Raw genomic sequence first — 16,014 nt, 5'->3', positions numbered from 1 at the left:
ATGCAGAACAGCACCAAGAGAGACAGAATTTCCCATCAGATTCTTTTGGGAGAATACTCCTGTCCTCCTGCACTTCAGCTCAATGTTGTTGATTTTGTCATTCCTTCATTTCTGCCTGTGCACTGTGATCTACACTAAAAAAAACAGCAAAGCAAAAACAAACCCCATTAAAAAAGCCTTAAAAATCCCACCCCAAATTGTTCTCAATCCATGTTCAGCTTTGAATATACTTTAATTTCAAATATGAAAAAAAAAGGAAAAAAAAAAGAAAATTTGCCATATTTGCCTAAAAACTTTCAGCTTTGGATTTTCAAAAATAGATTTGTTAATCTAACAGAGAAGATTTAAAGAAATTATTTTCTGACTTCTGGTTTGGAGCACCCTGGGATAGTGGAATTGTCCCAGCCCACAGCAAGGTGTTGGGAATGGATAATTTTCAAGGTTCCTTCCAACCCAAACCATTCCAAATCCTCCAAAATTAAAGCAGAGCTACAGAGGGATCAACCTGGAATCCCAGCAGGAAGAAAACACTGCCCAAAAAAAGCAGATTTTTTCAGGTAAGTACAAAAACCTCTTGCACTTCAGCTCAATGTTGTTGATTTTGTCATTCCTTCATTTCTGCCTGTGCACTGTGATCTACATTAATTAAATAAAACAGCAAAGCAAAAACAAACCCCATTAAAAAAGCCTTAAAAATCCCACCCCAAATTGTTCTCAATCCATGTCCATAGCTTTGAATATACTTTAATTTCAAATATGAAAAAAAAAGGAGAAAAAAAAAAAGAAAATTTGCCATATTTGCCTAAAAACTTTCAGTTTGGATTTTCAAAAATAGATTTGTTAATCTAACAGAGAAGATTTAAAGAAATTATTTTCTGACTTCTGGTTTGGAGCACCCTGGGATAGTGGAAGGGCTCCCAGCCCACAGCAAGGGGTGGGAATTGATGATTTTTAAGGTTCCTTCCAACCCAAACCATTCCAAATCCTCCAGAACCAAAGCAGAGCCACAGAGGGATCTACCTGGAATCCCAGCAGGAAGAAAACACTGCCCAAAAAAAGCAGATTTTTTCAGGTAAGTACAAAAACCTCTTGCACTTCAGCTCAATGTTGTTGATTTTGTCATTCCTTCATTTCTGCCTGTGCACTGTGATCTACATTAATTAAATAAAACAGCAAAGCAAATACAAACCCCATTAAAAAAGCCTAAAAAATCCCGCCCCAAATTGTTCTCAATCCATGTTCAGCTTCGAATATACTTAAATTTCGAAAATAAAAGAGAATGTTTGCCTAAAAACTTCCAATTTTGGATATTTTTTTAATAGATTTGTTAATTTAACAGAGAAGATTTAAAGAAATTATTTTCTAACTTCTGCAAGCATTGTGGGACAGAAGAAGGGGGTGGGAATTGATGATTTTCAAGGTTCCTTCCAACCCAAACCATTCCAAATCCTCCAGAACCAAAGCAGAGCCACAGAGGGATCTACCTGGAATCCCAGCAGGAAGAAAACACTGCCCAAAAAAAGCAGATTTTTTCAGGTAAGTACAAAAATCTCTTGCACTTCAGCTCAATGTTGTTGATTTTGTCATTCCTTCATTTCTGCCTGTGCACTGTGATCTACATTAATTAAATAAAACAGCAAAGCAAATACAAACCCCATTAAAAAAGCCTAAAAAATCCCGCCCCAAATTGTTCTCAATCCATGTTCAGCTTCGAATATACTTAAATTTCAAAAATAAAAGAGAATGTTTGCCTAAAAACTTCCAATTTTGGATATTTTTTTTAATAGATTTGTTAATTTAACAGAGAAGATTTAAAGAAATTATTTTCTAACTTCTGCAAGCATTGTGGGACATAAGAAGGGGGTGGGAATGGGTAATTTTCAAGGTTCCTTCCAACCCAAACCATTCCAAATCCTCCAGAACCAAAGCAGAGCCACAGAGGGATCTACCTGGAATCCCAGCAGGAAGAAAACACTGCCCAAAAAAAAAGGCGCAAATTTTTCACGTAGGTACGAAAAAAACGACGCCCAAAGTCCTAAAAAAAGGCACAAATCAAGAAATGTGTGGTATGAAAAGGATCAGGAGGGTACTTACAAACAATCCTGTGCGGCACCATCCCGTTCTCCATGCGCAGCCTGTCCTCCAGGAACGCTATGCCCAGGCTACTGAAATTATCTACACTGGCTGCAGCCATTAACTGAAAAGGGTCCCCAGCTTTATAGGCCAAGGGTGAGCAAAACTCTGACCACTTGACAATCTAGAACAGAGCATATGCACGGCTTTCAGTCGGGAAAAATCATGGAGAAATCCTCAAGCAGCAGCAACACGGTGATTTTGCGAGAGGAATGCAGGAGAATTGAGGAATTTACTGAACAGGGTAAGGCAAAGATTGAGCCCTGATGGAAGAGGAAAAATAGGAAAAATACCCACAGCGAGGAATCGTTCCCAAAGAGCAGGGCTCTGAAAGTTCCAAGCAAGAAAATGGCGGCAGAGCTGTAATAAAAATTATATCTGGATTTGTTTCCTTCAGCAGAAACCCCAAGCAAGAACGCTGATAAAAAGAAGAAAATTAAACTACAAGGGTTTAACTACAAGGTGCGTCCACAGCTGGAGTGAATTTTTATTCCATTGCCTTTCCCAGGGAATTCTTCATCCCCAAGTCAATTCTGAGTGCATTTGGAATCAGGGCTGCAGGTAGATTAGATTAATTAAAAAATTCAAGTTAAGCTCTGCAGAAGGAACATTTACGTGCAGCAGCGGTAAAAAGTGGGCAGATATATTTTAAAAATTCATTATATCATAAATTAATAAGTTAATTAATGACCACACTTAGCATTCTGCTTTTAACAGGTGTGATGATGGTGGATTTTCTACAGGAAACTCAAAAACTCTTCAGCCATTTGAGAGATTGTGGTGAGGGACAAAGAGTTCAGGGTGGGGAAATCTCAAAGGCCTCAAATCTCACAAGCTGCAAATCTTCAACTCCTCAAATCTTAAACTCCTAATTTTAATTAAAAATATTTATTAAATTATGTCTATTTATAAAATTATTCATTAAAATTATTTATAAAATATAATTTTAAATAAAAATTAGAAGCATTAACTAAACCACAAGGGTTGAAGATCTTTATCTACATCAAAATTTCCTTTTTCCAGGAAAGAAACATTGCACAAGTAGGAGGCACAACTGGATACACAAACCACTTGTTCTCTCACGAATTAATTTTTAGAGACCTGACTTCATGACCTAAAAAAATTTAAAATTCAGACTTTGCCATGTTCCAAAACACGGGGAGACAAAGTGCAACTCCCTCAGAGCTTCCCTCACTTTGGCACCTCTTCCATGAGGTTATTTTCATCCCCACACACCAGATGTAAAGCATTGATTGAAGGAAGGAAAAACTGAGGGTGAGCTGTCACTTGTTCATAATTAGACCATCAGCTAAATTTATCTTTCTTTTATGCAATTAAATGGTTTACACACCAGCAAGAGAATCCAGCTGCAGCTTTTGATGTTGTGGTGTTTCCCAAGGGAACAAGAGGACACAACAAACAACCCCAACGGTTCTGTGTCCTTTCTGAGTCATTCCCGGAGAATTTCTGGTTAATAATCAACAAACCCAATGAGACCATTCAGTCACAGGATCCCAGAGTGGTTTGGGTTGGGGGAAACTTTAAAATTATCTCATTCTTACCCTGCCATAGCAGGGACACCTCAGGCTGCTCCAGCCTGGCCTTGGGCACTGCCAGGGATCCAGGGGCAGCCACAGCTGCTCTGGGAATTATTTTTCAGCCTCTCCTCACCTTCACAGGGAAGAAATTGTTCCTAATTATCTGATGTAAAGCTGTAATTTTTCAGTGTGGAGCCATTCCCTGTGTGCTGTCCCTGCATGCCCTGGCAATTGTCTCTCTCCAGCTTTCCTGGGGCTCCTCCAGGCCCTGCAAGGCCACCCTGAGCTCAGCCCAAAGCTTCTCCTGTGCAGGTGAGCAATGCCAGCTGTGCCAGCCTTTCCTGCCAGCAGAGCTGCTCCATCCCTCTGCCCATCCTGGAGCCTCCTCTGGGCTCTGCAGCAGCTCCAGCTCCTCCCTGGCTGGGGCAGCTCTGCAGGTGAGCTCCCAATCCATATTTCTATTTCTGGCCTTTGGATATCTAACAGAAACCTGGGTATCTTCTGATCCATGATTTCTGCTAATCCTGAGTGAAAAATTCCCTTTCCAAGAGGAAAAGGGGAGCAGAGTGTGGGGTTTTATCACTCTGGACTTGAGGGTGAGACCCCAGCTCTGTGACACCAGAGGTGTCCCAGCTTCAATGGGATTGCCCGTGGTGGAGGGTGAAGGATTTACAGAGTATTTAAACACCCTTTCCCACCCAAAAACACGCACAAGTAACACCCACACCTGGAGGCTGTCAGGAAGTTCTGTTCGTGCTCTTGATGTTTCCTCCCCAAGTGAAATCTCAGATGTAAAACGCAATTATTGCTGCCCAGTGCAAACAAAGTGAACCCACAGAAGCAGCTCCTGCCAAAACCTGTGACCCTGAGCTCAGGCAACAAACAATCCACCGGCTCAGAGCAGAGCAAAAACCCTCAGGGAACGTTTTCCAGCTTTCCTGTTGTAATTCCAAATCAAAATTCTGTCAGCATAAAGGAGGAAAGGCCAGCTCTTAGCCAGGGATGAGACATCATTCAAACTCCTGTTTTCTGAGTGCCCCTCATTCTCACCAGGCACAGGTCACTGATATTCCTACAAAAAATGGCTTTTTTGGCCAGAAATTCCCCCAAGAGCAATGTGTTCCACAGGCCCTGCATGTGGTGACAGCCAGAGCTGGTTTTTAACCAAAATTAAAAGAACTTCACTGTGTTCGCACAGAAGAACAATAAACAAAATAAACCAGCAGTCCTTTTCCTCTTTAGTTCTGATTTTTTTGCCTGGACTATCACTTCTGAGCATTCCATATCAAATTAATTATCAAATTTTATGTTTAATGTAAGGATGCAAAAATATTGAATATCTGTATCCCTTTTCTATGCAAGAATATTGAATATCTGTACCTCTTTTCTATGAAAGGATATTGAATATCTGTACCCCCTTTCTATGCAAGAATATTGAATATTTGTATCCCTTTCTATACAAGAATATTGAATATCTGTCCCCCTTTCTATGCAAGAACATTGAATATCTTTACACTTTCTATATAAGAATATTGAATATTTGTACCTCCTTTCTATACAATAATATTGAATATCTGTCCTCCTTTCTATACAAGAATATATAAAATATGTACCCCTTTCCATGCAAGAATATTGAGTATTTGTACCCCTTTCTATGCAAGAATATTGCATTTCTGTACCTCATTTCTATACTAGAACACTGAATATCTGTACTCCTTTCTATACAAGAATATTGAATATTTGTATCCCTTTCTATGCAAGAACACTGAATTCCTGTACCTCATTTCTATCTAAGAATATTGAATATCTGTACCCCTTTCTATGCAAGAATATTGAATATTTGTATCTCTTTTTTATATAAGAATATTGAATATCTGTCCTCCTTTTCTATGCAATAAAATTAAATATCTGTACCCCTTTCCATGCAAAATATTGAATTTCTGTACCTCATTTCTATGCAGGAATATTGAATATCAATGCAAGAATACTGAACATCTGTACCCTTTTCTATACAAGAATATTCAATATCTGTATCCCTTTTCTATACAAGAACATTGAATATCTGTACCCTTTCTCTACACAAGAATATTGAACATCTATACCCCCTTCTACACAAGAATATTAAATATCTGTACCCCATTCTATGCAAGAACATTGAATATCTGTACCACTTTCAGTGAAAGCATATTGAATATCTGTCCCCCTTTCTATACAATAATACTGAACATCTGTACCTCCTTTCTATGCAATATTGAATATCTGTACTCCTTTTCTATACAAGAATATTGAATATTTGTATCCCTTTCTATGTAAGAACATTGAATATCTGTACCCCTTTCTATGCAAGAATATTCAATATCTGTACCCCCTTCTATACAAGAATATTGAATATCTGTCCCCCTTTCTATGCAAGAATACTGAATATCTGTACCCTTTCTATACAAGAATATTGAATATCTGTACCCCTTTCTATGCAAAAATATTGAATATCTGTACCCATTTCTATGCAATAATACTGAATGTCTGTCCCCCTTTCTAGTCAAGAATATTGAATATTTGTATCCCTTTTCTATGCAAGAATATTGAATATCTGTACCTCTTTCTAGGCAATAATATTGAATATCTGTACCTCTTTCTATGCAGGAGTATTGAATATCTGTACCCGTTTCTATGCAAGAATATTGAATATCTGTACCTTTTTCTATGCAAGAGTATTGAATCTCTGTCTCCCTTCTATGCAAGAATATTGAATATCTGTCCCCCTTTCTACACAATAATACTGAATATCTGTAACCCTTTCTATACAAGAATATTGAATATCTGTCCCCCTTTCTACACAATAATACTGAATATCTGTAACCCTTTCTATACAAGAATATTGAATATCTGTCCCCCTTTCTACACAATAGTACTGAATATTTGTACCACTTTCTATACAAGAATATTGAATATTTGTACCCCTTTCTACACAATAATACTGAATATCTGTACCCCTTTCTATACAAGAATATTGAATATTTGTACCCCTTTCTACACAATAATACTGAATATCTGTACCCCTTTCTATACAAGAATATTGAATATTTGTACCCCTTTCTATACAAGAATATTGAATTTCTGTCCCCCTTTCTACACAATAATACTGAATATCTGTACCCCTTTCTATACAAGAATATTGAATTTCTGTCCCCCTTTCTATATAAGAATATTGAATATCTGTCCCCCTTTCTACACAATAATACTGAATATCTGTAACCCTTTCTATACAAGAACATTGAATATCTGTCCCCCTTTCTACACAATAATACTGAATATTTGTACCCCTTTCTATGTAAGAATATTGAATTTCTGTCCCCCTTTCTACACAATAATACTGAATATTTGTACCCCTTTCTATGTAAGAATATTGAATTTCTGTCCCCCTTTCTACACAATAATACTGAATATTTGTACCCCTTTCTATACAAGAATATTGAATATTTGTTCCCCTTTCTACACAATAATACTGAATATCTGTACCCCTTTCTATACAAGAATATTGAATATTTGTACCCCTTTCTACACAATAATACTGAATATCTGTACCCCTTTCTATATAAGAACATTGAATATCTGTACCCCTTTCTATACAAGAATATTGAATTTCTGTCCCCCTTTCTACACAATAATACTGAATATCTGTACCCCTTTCTATACAAGAATATTGAATATCTGTCCCCCTTTCTACACAATAGTACTGAATATTTGTACCACTTTCTATGCAAGAATATTGAATATTTGTACCCCTTTCTACACAATAATACTGAATATCTGTACCCCTTTCTATACAAGAATATTGAATATTTGTACCCCTTTCTATACAAGAATATTGAATTTCTGTCCCCCTTTCTACACAATAATACTGAATATCTGTACCCCTTTCTATACAAGAATATTGAATATTTGTACCCCTTTCTATATAAGAATATTGAATATCTGTCCCCCTTTCTACACAATAATACTGAATATCTGTAACCCTTTCTATACAAGAATATTGAATATCTGTACCCCTTTCTACACAATAATACTGAATATTTGTACCCCTTTCTATGTAAGAATATTGAATTTCTGTCCCCCTTTCTACACAATAATACTGAATATTTGTACCCCTTTCTATGTAAGAATATTGAATTTCTGTCCCCCTTTCTACACAATAATACTGAATATCTGTAACCCTTTCTATACAAGAACATTGAATATCTGTACCCCTTTCTACACAATAATACTGAATATCTGTACCTCTTTCTATACAAGAACATTGAATATCTGTACCCCTTTCTACACAATAATACTGAATATCTGTACCCCTTTCTATACAAGAACATTGAATATCTGTACCCCTTTCTACACAATAATACTGAATATCTGTACCCCTTTCTACACAATAATACTGAATATCTGTACCTCTTTCTATACAAGAATATTGAGTATTTGTACTCCTTTCTACACAATAATACTGAATATCTGTACCCCTTTCTATACAAGAACATTGAATATCTGTCCCCCTTTCTCTACAAGAACACTGAATTTCTGTCCCCCTTTCTATACAAGACTATTGAATTTCTGTCCCCCTTTCTGTACAAGAACACTGAATTTCCGTCCCCCTTTCCTATGCCAGAGACCAGGCTCTTCCCTCACCTCCTTGGCGGAGTCCGGCGCCCCGTGCGCGGCCTGCGGGAGGGCGGACGCGCTCTCCGTCACGAAGGCGATGTGCTCTGCGGGCAGCGGCCTCTCCGCGGGGGGAAAGGGAGCGCCCCGCAGCCCTCTCCACCTGCTCAGGTCATCGAGGAACTGCAAGAAGCAAGAAACAATAATAAGCCTGCACACAATAATAAGTTTTGTACCTTTAAGGGTGTCACAGAGAGTGAAGCGGGGGAGAGAAGAAGCGCGCAGTTTGTTCGCAGACACTGCACTCCTCCTGCACATTCCTGCTCCTGACTGTGTTGTCTGCGGTCAGACGGCGGGGCAGAGAGCTCTTCTTTTGCTTTTTAGTTAGTGTTAGCTAGCTGAGCAAAGATGTTCCCAGGACTGGGGTTTTTTTCCTTTTCTTTGGACCTCTTGAAACTGCTCTGGCCTGAGCACCCAGCAGAGCACCGGCAGCTGCAGCTGTGGCCCACCGGGCCGGGCCGGGCCTGCGACATCTCCAGCACTGAGGGACTGACCAGAGACTGAGTGAGCTGAGCTGCAACCCGGGGTTTTCTCAGTTTGTCATCTCTTTTAGAGTGGCAAGGGGTCTCATTGTTTGATAATGTTTTGGTTTTATTGTTTAATAAACAGGTTTTTTTCCATCTTTCTCCAAGGAGGTATTTTTCCCTCCCGGACCAGTTGGGGGGAGGGGCCGATTGGATCTGCTTTTCCCAGCGGAGATCCTGTGGGGGATTCTTCCCCAAATTGTGGGATCTCAGCACCTCAGGATGGAGGTGCAGAGAGGCCGAGACCACCCTTGGGGGGCTCGGGAGTCCTGGAATGTTGCCAGAAGTGTCTGGTGGCTGGACTTTGATCCTGCACAGGAGACGACGCCTGTATGAGGACTGGGAAGGTTTCACTGGGTGAATGGTGAAGGGATGAGTTAATCAGAGTGTAAAACACAGGGTTTAGGATTTTGGTACAGGGGGGTCTAAAGAAGTAAGATGGAGGAATTGGGGCGTGTCCTGTTCTTCTTCTTCTTCTTCTTGGCCTCCATCTTCTGTGGTGATGGTGGCACTTTGGGATTGGTTATTACTAGAAGTGCACCGGTTAATAAGGGTAGAAGATATTGGGGAAAAATGATAAATATTGTACACGTAACTTCAGGTATAAAGATAAGTGACCGCCCCGGGGGCTCTCAGTGTGCCCATGGCTGACTGCTGTGCAGACCTCTGTCGGGCTGAAAGAAAATCTTTTAGATAAACAATTAATAAACACCAAGACCAAGACAAGATCAGAAGTCTCTCCTCATCCTTTGAAGCGTCGGCTCTTCAAGGCCATCCCTGGGCCTTTCCAGAACACCTAAACAGCTCACAGAAAACCTTACAAACCTAAACAGCCGAGAAACCGAGCAAGTGGCATCCCTGAGCTATCTCCGGTCATAAATCAGGCAAAGAGAAACCTGAAATTTACACCAAATTTGCTCTAAACCTGGACACAACTGATTCAACAATTCCTTTTTAAATTATGCCCGGCTTAAATTCAAAACCGACCCTCCAGCCATACAGCAAGGGTGACGATGATTTTATGATTATTTTATGATTATTTCACTATTATTTTATGATTACTCCGCCTTCCCCACGAGACAAAGGAAGGGATAAAGTTCTGAACCCCTCACAAAGGGAACACTAAAAGTAAAACTGAAAGTAACAAGGCGGGTTTCTGTAAACCAACTGAAATTCCAGCTCTCAGCGCTGCAGGAAGAGAGGGGGGAACACAAAAGCCCCGAGCCCCTGGCACGGTGACCTTGTGGGACATTGCTGCTGGCAGCATCCCTCATTCCCCTCTCCTCCTCTCCCATCCACACTGGATTTTGAATTCTCACGGCTCTGCATCAAAATTCCTCATTCATTATGAAACTCATAAAATAGAAAGAAATCATTCCTTCAGAATCAATTTTTCCATAAGTTGTCCTATCCACCACTCAGCAGATCACTGAACAAAAATTTCTTCATTAAATTACAAAAGATTCCCTCTCTTGCCCTCAGCAAGGAACAAATAAAGCTCAAAACCTGGAATCAGCAGACCAAAAAACACATTTGGGACACCTCACAGCTTCCCAGGAAAATATTACATCAATTTTTAATTTTTATATTGATTTTGCACTGAACTTCATTTGTCTGCCATATTTTAAAAATGGCAAACATTAGAAACAACTATTTTGGTGTGGGAAATAGTAAAGGTAAAAGATTTTTAGAAAGTTATGAAATCAGACTTTAGAAACAGAAAGAGTAGAGAACTTAAGAGTTAGTTGTAAAATCTGAAAGTAGAAAAGTTACAATAGTACAGTAAGCAAGGACATGAAACAATGAGAGAACTCAAAACGTGAAACAATTGAGACAACTCAACTCAGTTTGAGTTTTAGGTTTGGCTAAGACAGATTTTAAGACTGTAGAAAAATACGTTTAGTAAGACAGCAGAAGGTTTTAAGTTTAATAATTTTGTATTGTTAATAGGAAGTATATAAGTAAGTATTGTTTGAAGAAGGTGTGTTTTTAGTGATTAGCTAGAATAATTATCTGTAAGTTTTGGTAATACGTTAATGGTTAAAAAGTTCTTTAAATGTTCTGTAACAAAGAAATTGGTTGTTAGTAAGAAGTGAGTTGTTGTTATCTTTTAATTGTTTTTATGTAATGAGAGTGATGTTATAATAAAGCTTAAAGAAAATATTTCATAGTCTTGTCTTGTTTGTGTGAACTTCTAACACACATGGTGCCTTCACAACTTCCTAAAAATCCTCTTACCTCCACTATTTCCCACATTTCCCTTCTGCCATACCACGAGCACACACCTGCAGTAATTCCAGGGAAGAATTCCCGTGTGGCTCTGAATTCCAGCACTAAATGTGGGATTTCATCCCTGCACACCCCAAAGGAAAACACAGAACACTGCGGGGGCAGCTCGCTGACCCAGCCGCCCTGGTGAGCACAGAAGCTGCACAAACAAACTCTGATTTCACTGATTTCTCCCACAGGAAAGTGAACTGAGCTCAGGAAGTTTAAAGTACCTTAAACATCCCATCTGGCTAAAGATCAAACCAAAAAAATCCCTTTGCAGGTTATGATTTATGACACTTGCAGTGTCTTAAGCAAGCTACTGATCACAGCCCAAGCTACTGAGAGAGCAAAGGGGCTTTGCTGGCTGCCCAGAAGCCAAAAAAAAATCAGAATTAACCTTTTATCTCTTCAGAGATGATGTAAAGAGCTCCCCACAGTGATGCAGAGCCAGAGCAGCAAACAGGACCTGCCCCAGGAATTCTCAAATGCTCAGATTTTAAAGAGACAAAAATATATTGAATAACGGCCCTGAGTCCGTGCCAAACTTCATGGCAGGCTGCAGTTCCCCAGAGGGCTTCCCAGCTCCCAATAAACACCAACAAACCGGGCAGATTATAAAATCAGTCTGCATGAACAGCACTGCAGACAGAAAAAAATGTGCTGGCAGGGCAAGGGCTGAGGAGAAGCTGTTACAGAAATGAGCAGGAGTGGAGCAAAGAGCAGGAATCAGCTGAAATCCTCCTCACAGAACAATAAACCAAGGCAAGTGAGGCAGAACTCCTCTAAACACAGCTTTATTTTGGTTTTGAGGGCTTTATTGGAATGTGAATTAGGTATTTCACTTGGCTGGGAAAGATTCTGAGACTGCCACCATCGCTCCTGAGCGTGAAATTATCTGTTAATAAATAGCGAAAAAAACCTAGTTTTAAACAGAGCCAACTCCATCAGCATTTCTCATCTTGTTTTCCCTCAAATGCAAATGTTCTTTTTACCCTCTGAACTTAGCAAAAGCTTCCCTGCTTCCTGAGGAGCACTGGGGCACTGACACGCTCCATAAACCCCTGCAACAACTGAAACAATCCCCAAGCACTCACACACCGACAGCAGCAAAGAGCACAGAGCAAGAGGAGCCTCACCCAGACCAATCCTGCCATTTAGCGCCACATTCAGAGAATTCACCGTTTATTTTAAATAATTCTGACTAGCTGGGGGCGGTGCCAGCTCCACTCCTAACCCTGAGAGTCAAGCAGGCTCGCTTTCAGTTTTGCTTCAGCAGTGCCAAGAGGAGCTGGTTTAGCTCAGGGATTTTCCACCCTCCTGGGCTGCCACAGCCTCCCCCAGCCCTGCTCATTCCTGATTTTCATTTTTCACCTCGTTCTCCTCACTTAGAACCACATTTTGCATGGGGGGAAGCAGCCAGCCCTCTCTCTCTCTGCAGTTCACATTCCAGGGCAGATCCAGCAGAGTTTTAAAGCCCTGACACGAATCCTGAGGGCACAAACACAGCACATATTTTTAGACTAAAGCCTTCCATGTTCTCCGAGCATGTTGCTAAAATGGAAAAGAGGCTTTTCCCAGGGCCAGGACGAGGAGGAATGTCCTTAAAACTGGAAGTGAGCAGGTTTGGATGGGAAATTAGGAGGGAGATCTTCCCTGGGAGGGCGGGGAGGGGAGGGTGCCCAGCCAAGCTGGGGCTGCTGGAAGTGCCCAAGGTCAGCCTGGACGGGGCACGGAGCCCAGGGCAGGGGCTGGCACAGGATCATCCTCAAGGTCCCTTCCAACACAAACCATTCTGTGATTTTATGGAATTATTACAAGCTGTCCCAGCCAAGCTGTCCTAGAACCACGGCTGCCCTTGCAAAGCTGCACTTAATACACACACATGCATATATACATGTATTTATATATATATACATACAAATACACATTCATAGCGCACAGGGCACCCCTCAGCCCATTTCCTATTCCTATATATACACATTTCCTTTATATATATACATTCCTGTGCAGATATATTTCCTATTTTCTATATATATTTATATATATATATATATATATATGTAGACATACAAATACACATTCATAGCACACAGGGCACCCCTCAGCCCATTTCCTATTCCTAGATATACACATTTCCTTTATATAAATACATTCCTATGCAGATATATTTCCTATTTTCTATATATATTTTTATATAGATGTATATATATATATATGTAGACATACAAATACACATTCATAGCGCACAGGGCATCCCTCAGCCCATTTCCTATTCCTATATATACACATTTCCTTTATATAAATACATTCCTATGCAGATATATTTCCTATTTTCTATATATATTTTTATATAGATGTATATATATATATATGTAGACATACAAATACACATTCATAGCGCACAGGGCATCCCTCAGCCCATTTCCTATTCCTATATATACACATTTCCTTTATATAAATACATTCCTATGCAGATATATTTCCTATTTTCTATATATATTTTTATATAGATGTATATATATATATATGTAGACATACAAATACACATTCATAGCGCACAGGGCACCCCTCAGCCCATTTCCTATTCCTAGATATACACATTTCCTTTATATAAATACATTCCTATGCAGATATATTTCCTATTTTCTATATATATTTTTATATAGATGTATATATATATATATGTAGACATACAAATACACATTCATAGTGCACAGGGCATCCCTCAGCCCATTTCCTATTCCTATATATATACATTTCCTATATATATATATATGTATGTATATATATATATATATATATACACACACCTACATAGATATATTTCCTATTTCCTATATATATATATACACATTCCTATGTATATATTTCCTATTTCATATATATGTGTATATATATATGTAGACATACAAATACGCATTTGTAGCACACAGAGCATCCCTCAGCCCATTTCCTATTCCTATAAATATACATTTCCTATATATCTATATATTTCCTATGTATATATTTTTTCTATTTCCTATATATACATTCCTATATTTCCCATTTCCTATATTTATATACATATACACACACAAATACACGTTTGTAGCACACAGAGCATCTCTCAGCCCATTTCCTATTCCTACATATCTAAGTTTCCTATTTCTATCTACACATTTCCTATATATATATTTCCTATTTGTATGTGTATGTATGTATTCCCACATACAAATACACATTTGTAGCACACAGAGCATCCCTCAGCCCATTTCCTACTCCTATATATTTCCTATTTCCTATATATATACACGCACATTCCTATATATATTAACTATTTCCGATATATATGTGTATATATATATATTCACACATACAAATACACATTTGTAGCACACAGAACGCCTCTCAGCCCATTTCCTATTCCTAGATATATACATTTCCTTTACATATATACATTCCTATATATATATATCCTATTTCCTATATATATATATACATTTCCTATATATATTTACACATTCATAAATATTTCCTATTTCCTATCCATATACATACAAATATATATACACACATAGGAATACACATTTGTAGCACACAGAGCATCTCTCAGCCCATTTCCTAGTCCTATATATACACACACATTTCCTAAATATATATATTCCATGTATATATATCTCCTATTTCCTATATATAGTTACACATATGTATACACATACAAATACGTATTTGTAGCACAGAGAGCATCTCTCAGCCCATTTCCTACTCCAGCAAGCTCCGGCCAGCAGCGAGGAGAGGGACCCACACCCGAACTACCATTTCCCACCGAAGCGACCACCGAGCTGTCCCCCCCTCCTCCTCCCAGCTCTGACACCCCCTGGGAATTCCCTCCGCGCGTTGTTTTTGCCCAATCCCAAACGCCTGCCCGCCAGCAATGCCCAGAACCAAACCACAGCCCCATCCCCGCGGGGCCGGGATGCGCATCCCCGTTACCGCGGCAACCGCGCCGCATCCCCGTTACCGCGGCAACCGCCGCGCCTCCCCGCGCATCCCCGCGGCTCTACCTGCGCCTCGCCGGTGCAGAACACCTTGCCGCCGACGCGGAGGCAGACGCGCTCGCCGGGGTGCGGCTGGCGGGCGCAGAAGGTGAAGGAGCAGCGGGAGCGGTGCAGCCTCCGCACGGTGCTGCGGACGAGCGCGGCCGAGCGCGGCCCCCAGCGCGCCCACAGGTACAGGTAGCACAGCGTGATCAGCATGGCGGGCGCGCGGCCACGCCCCCCGCCGCCCGCCCCGGCCAATGGCAGCGCCGTGCGTCAGGGAGGGCGGGTGGCGGTCGCGGCGCTGATTGGCTGGAGGGGGCTGGCGCGCGCGGCGCCCCGCCCCCTTGGCAGCGCCGCGTCGCTCCCCTCCTCCTCCCCTCAGCGCTCGGCCGTGAGGGCGCCTGCGCCTCACGCTGAGGGGAACGTGGAGTTCTGCGGTGGAACGAGGTGTAAAAAGGAATAAAGAGCGCTCAAAAGCGTTAAAACTGACTCGGGGCGTGGGTTAGTTGTAGGTGTGCTCTGGAGGAGGAAGAGGAGGAGCAGCAGGCGAAGTCTTTTCGTAGCGGGCGCCACGATTCGGTTTGTCTGGGAATGGCAGAATGCTTTTGGTGAAAAGGAACTTAAAGCTCATCCAGCTCCACCCCCTGCCATGGCAGGGACACCTCCCACTGTCCCAGGCTGCTCCAATCCCCAGCGTCCAGCCTGGCCTTGGGCACTGCCAGGGATGCAGGGGTGGAATTCCATCCCAGCCCTGCCCACCCTCACAGGGAGGAAATTGTCCCTAATATCTGACCTAAACCTGTAATTTTTCAGTGTGGAGCC

The 16,014-nt window shown here is 40.8% G+C and overlaps 1 protein-coding gene across 1 annotated transcript in view; it reads right to left on the bottom strand.

Moving 5' to 3' along the window:
• The window catches only part of HLCS (holocarboxylase synthetase), a 171,943-nt gene extending 156,535 nt beyond the window's left edge, over positions 1–15,408 (bottom strand). The window contains exons 1-3 of the mRNA XM_059466154.1: positions 15,217–15,408; positions 8,349–8,501; positions 2,095–2,257 (exon numbers count right to left, since the gene is read on the bottom strand). Of these exons, the coding sequence (XP_059322137.1) occupies positions 2,095–2,257; positions 8,349–8,501; positions 15,217–15,408 (508 nt within the window). The remainder of the gene's footprint in view (positions 1–2,094; positions 2,258–8,348; positions 8,502–15,216) is intronic.
• Positions 15,409–16,014: the final 606 nt, after the last annotated feature.

The sequence above is a fragment of the Ammospiza nelsoni genome, chromosome 2, assembly GCF_027579445.1.
Source record: "Ammospiza nelsoni isolate bAmmNel1 chromosome 2, bAmmNel1.pri, whole genome shotgun sequence".
NCBI lineage: Eukaryota > Metazoa > Chordata > Aves > Passeriformes > Passerellidae > Ammospiza > Ammospiza nelsoni.
Note: the sequence above shows the minus strand (reverse complement) of the source record. Positions and strands in the feature narration are given on the sequence as shown.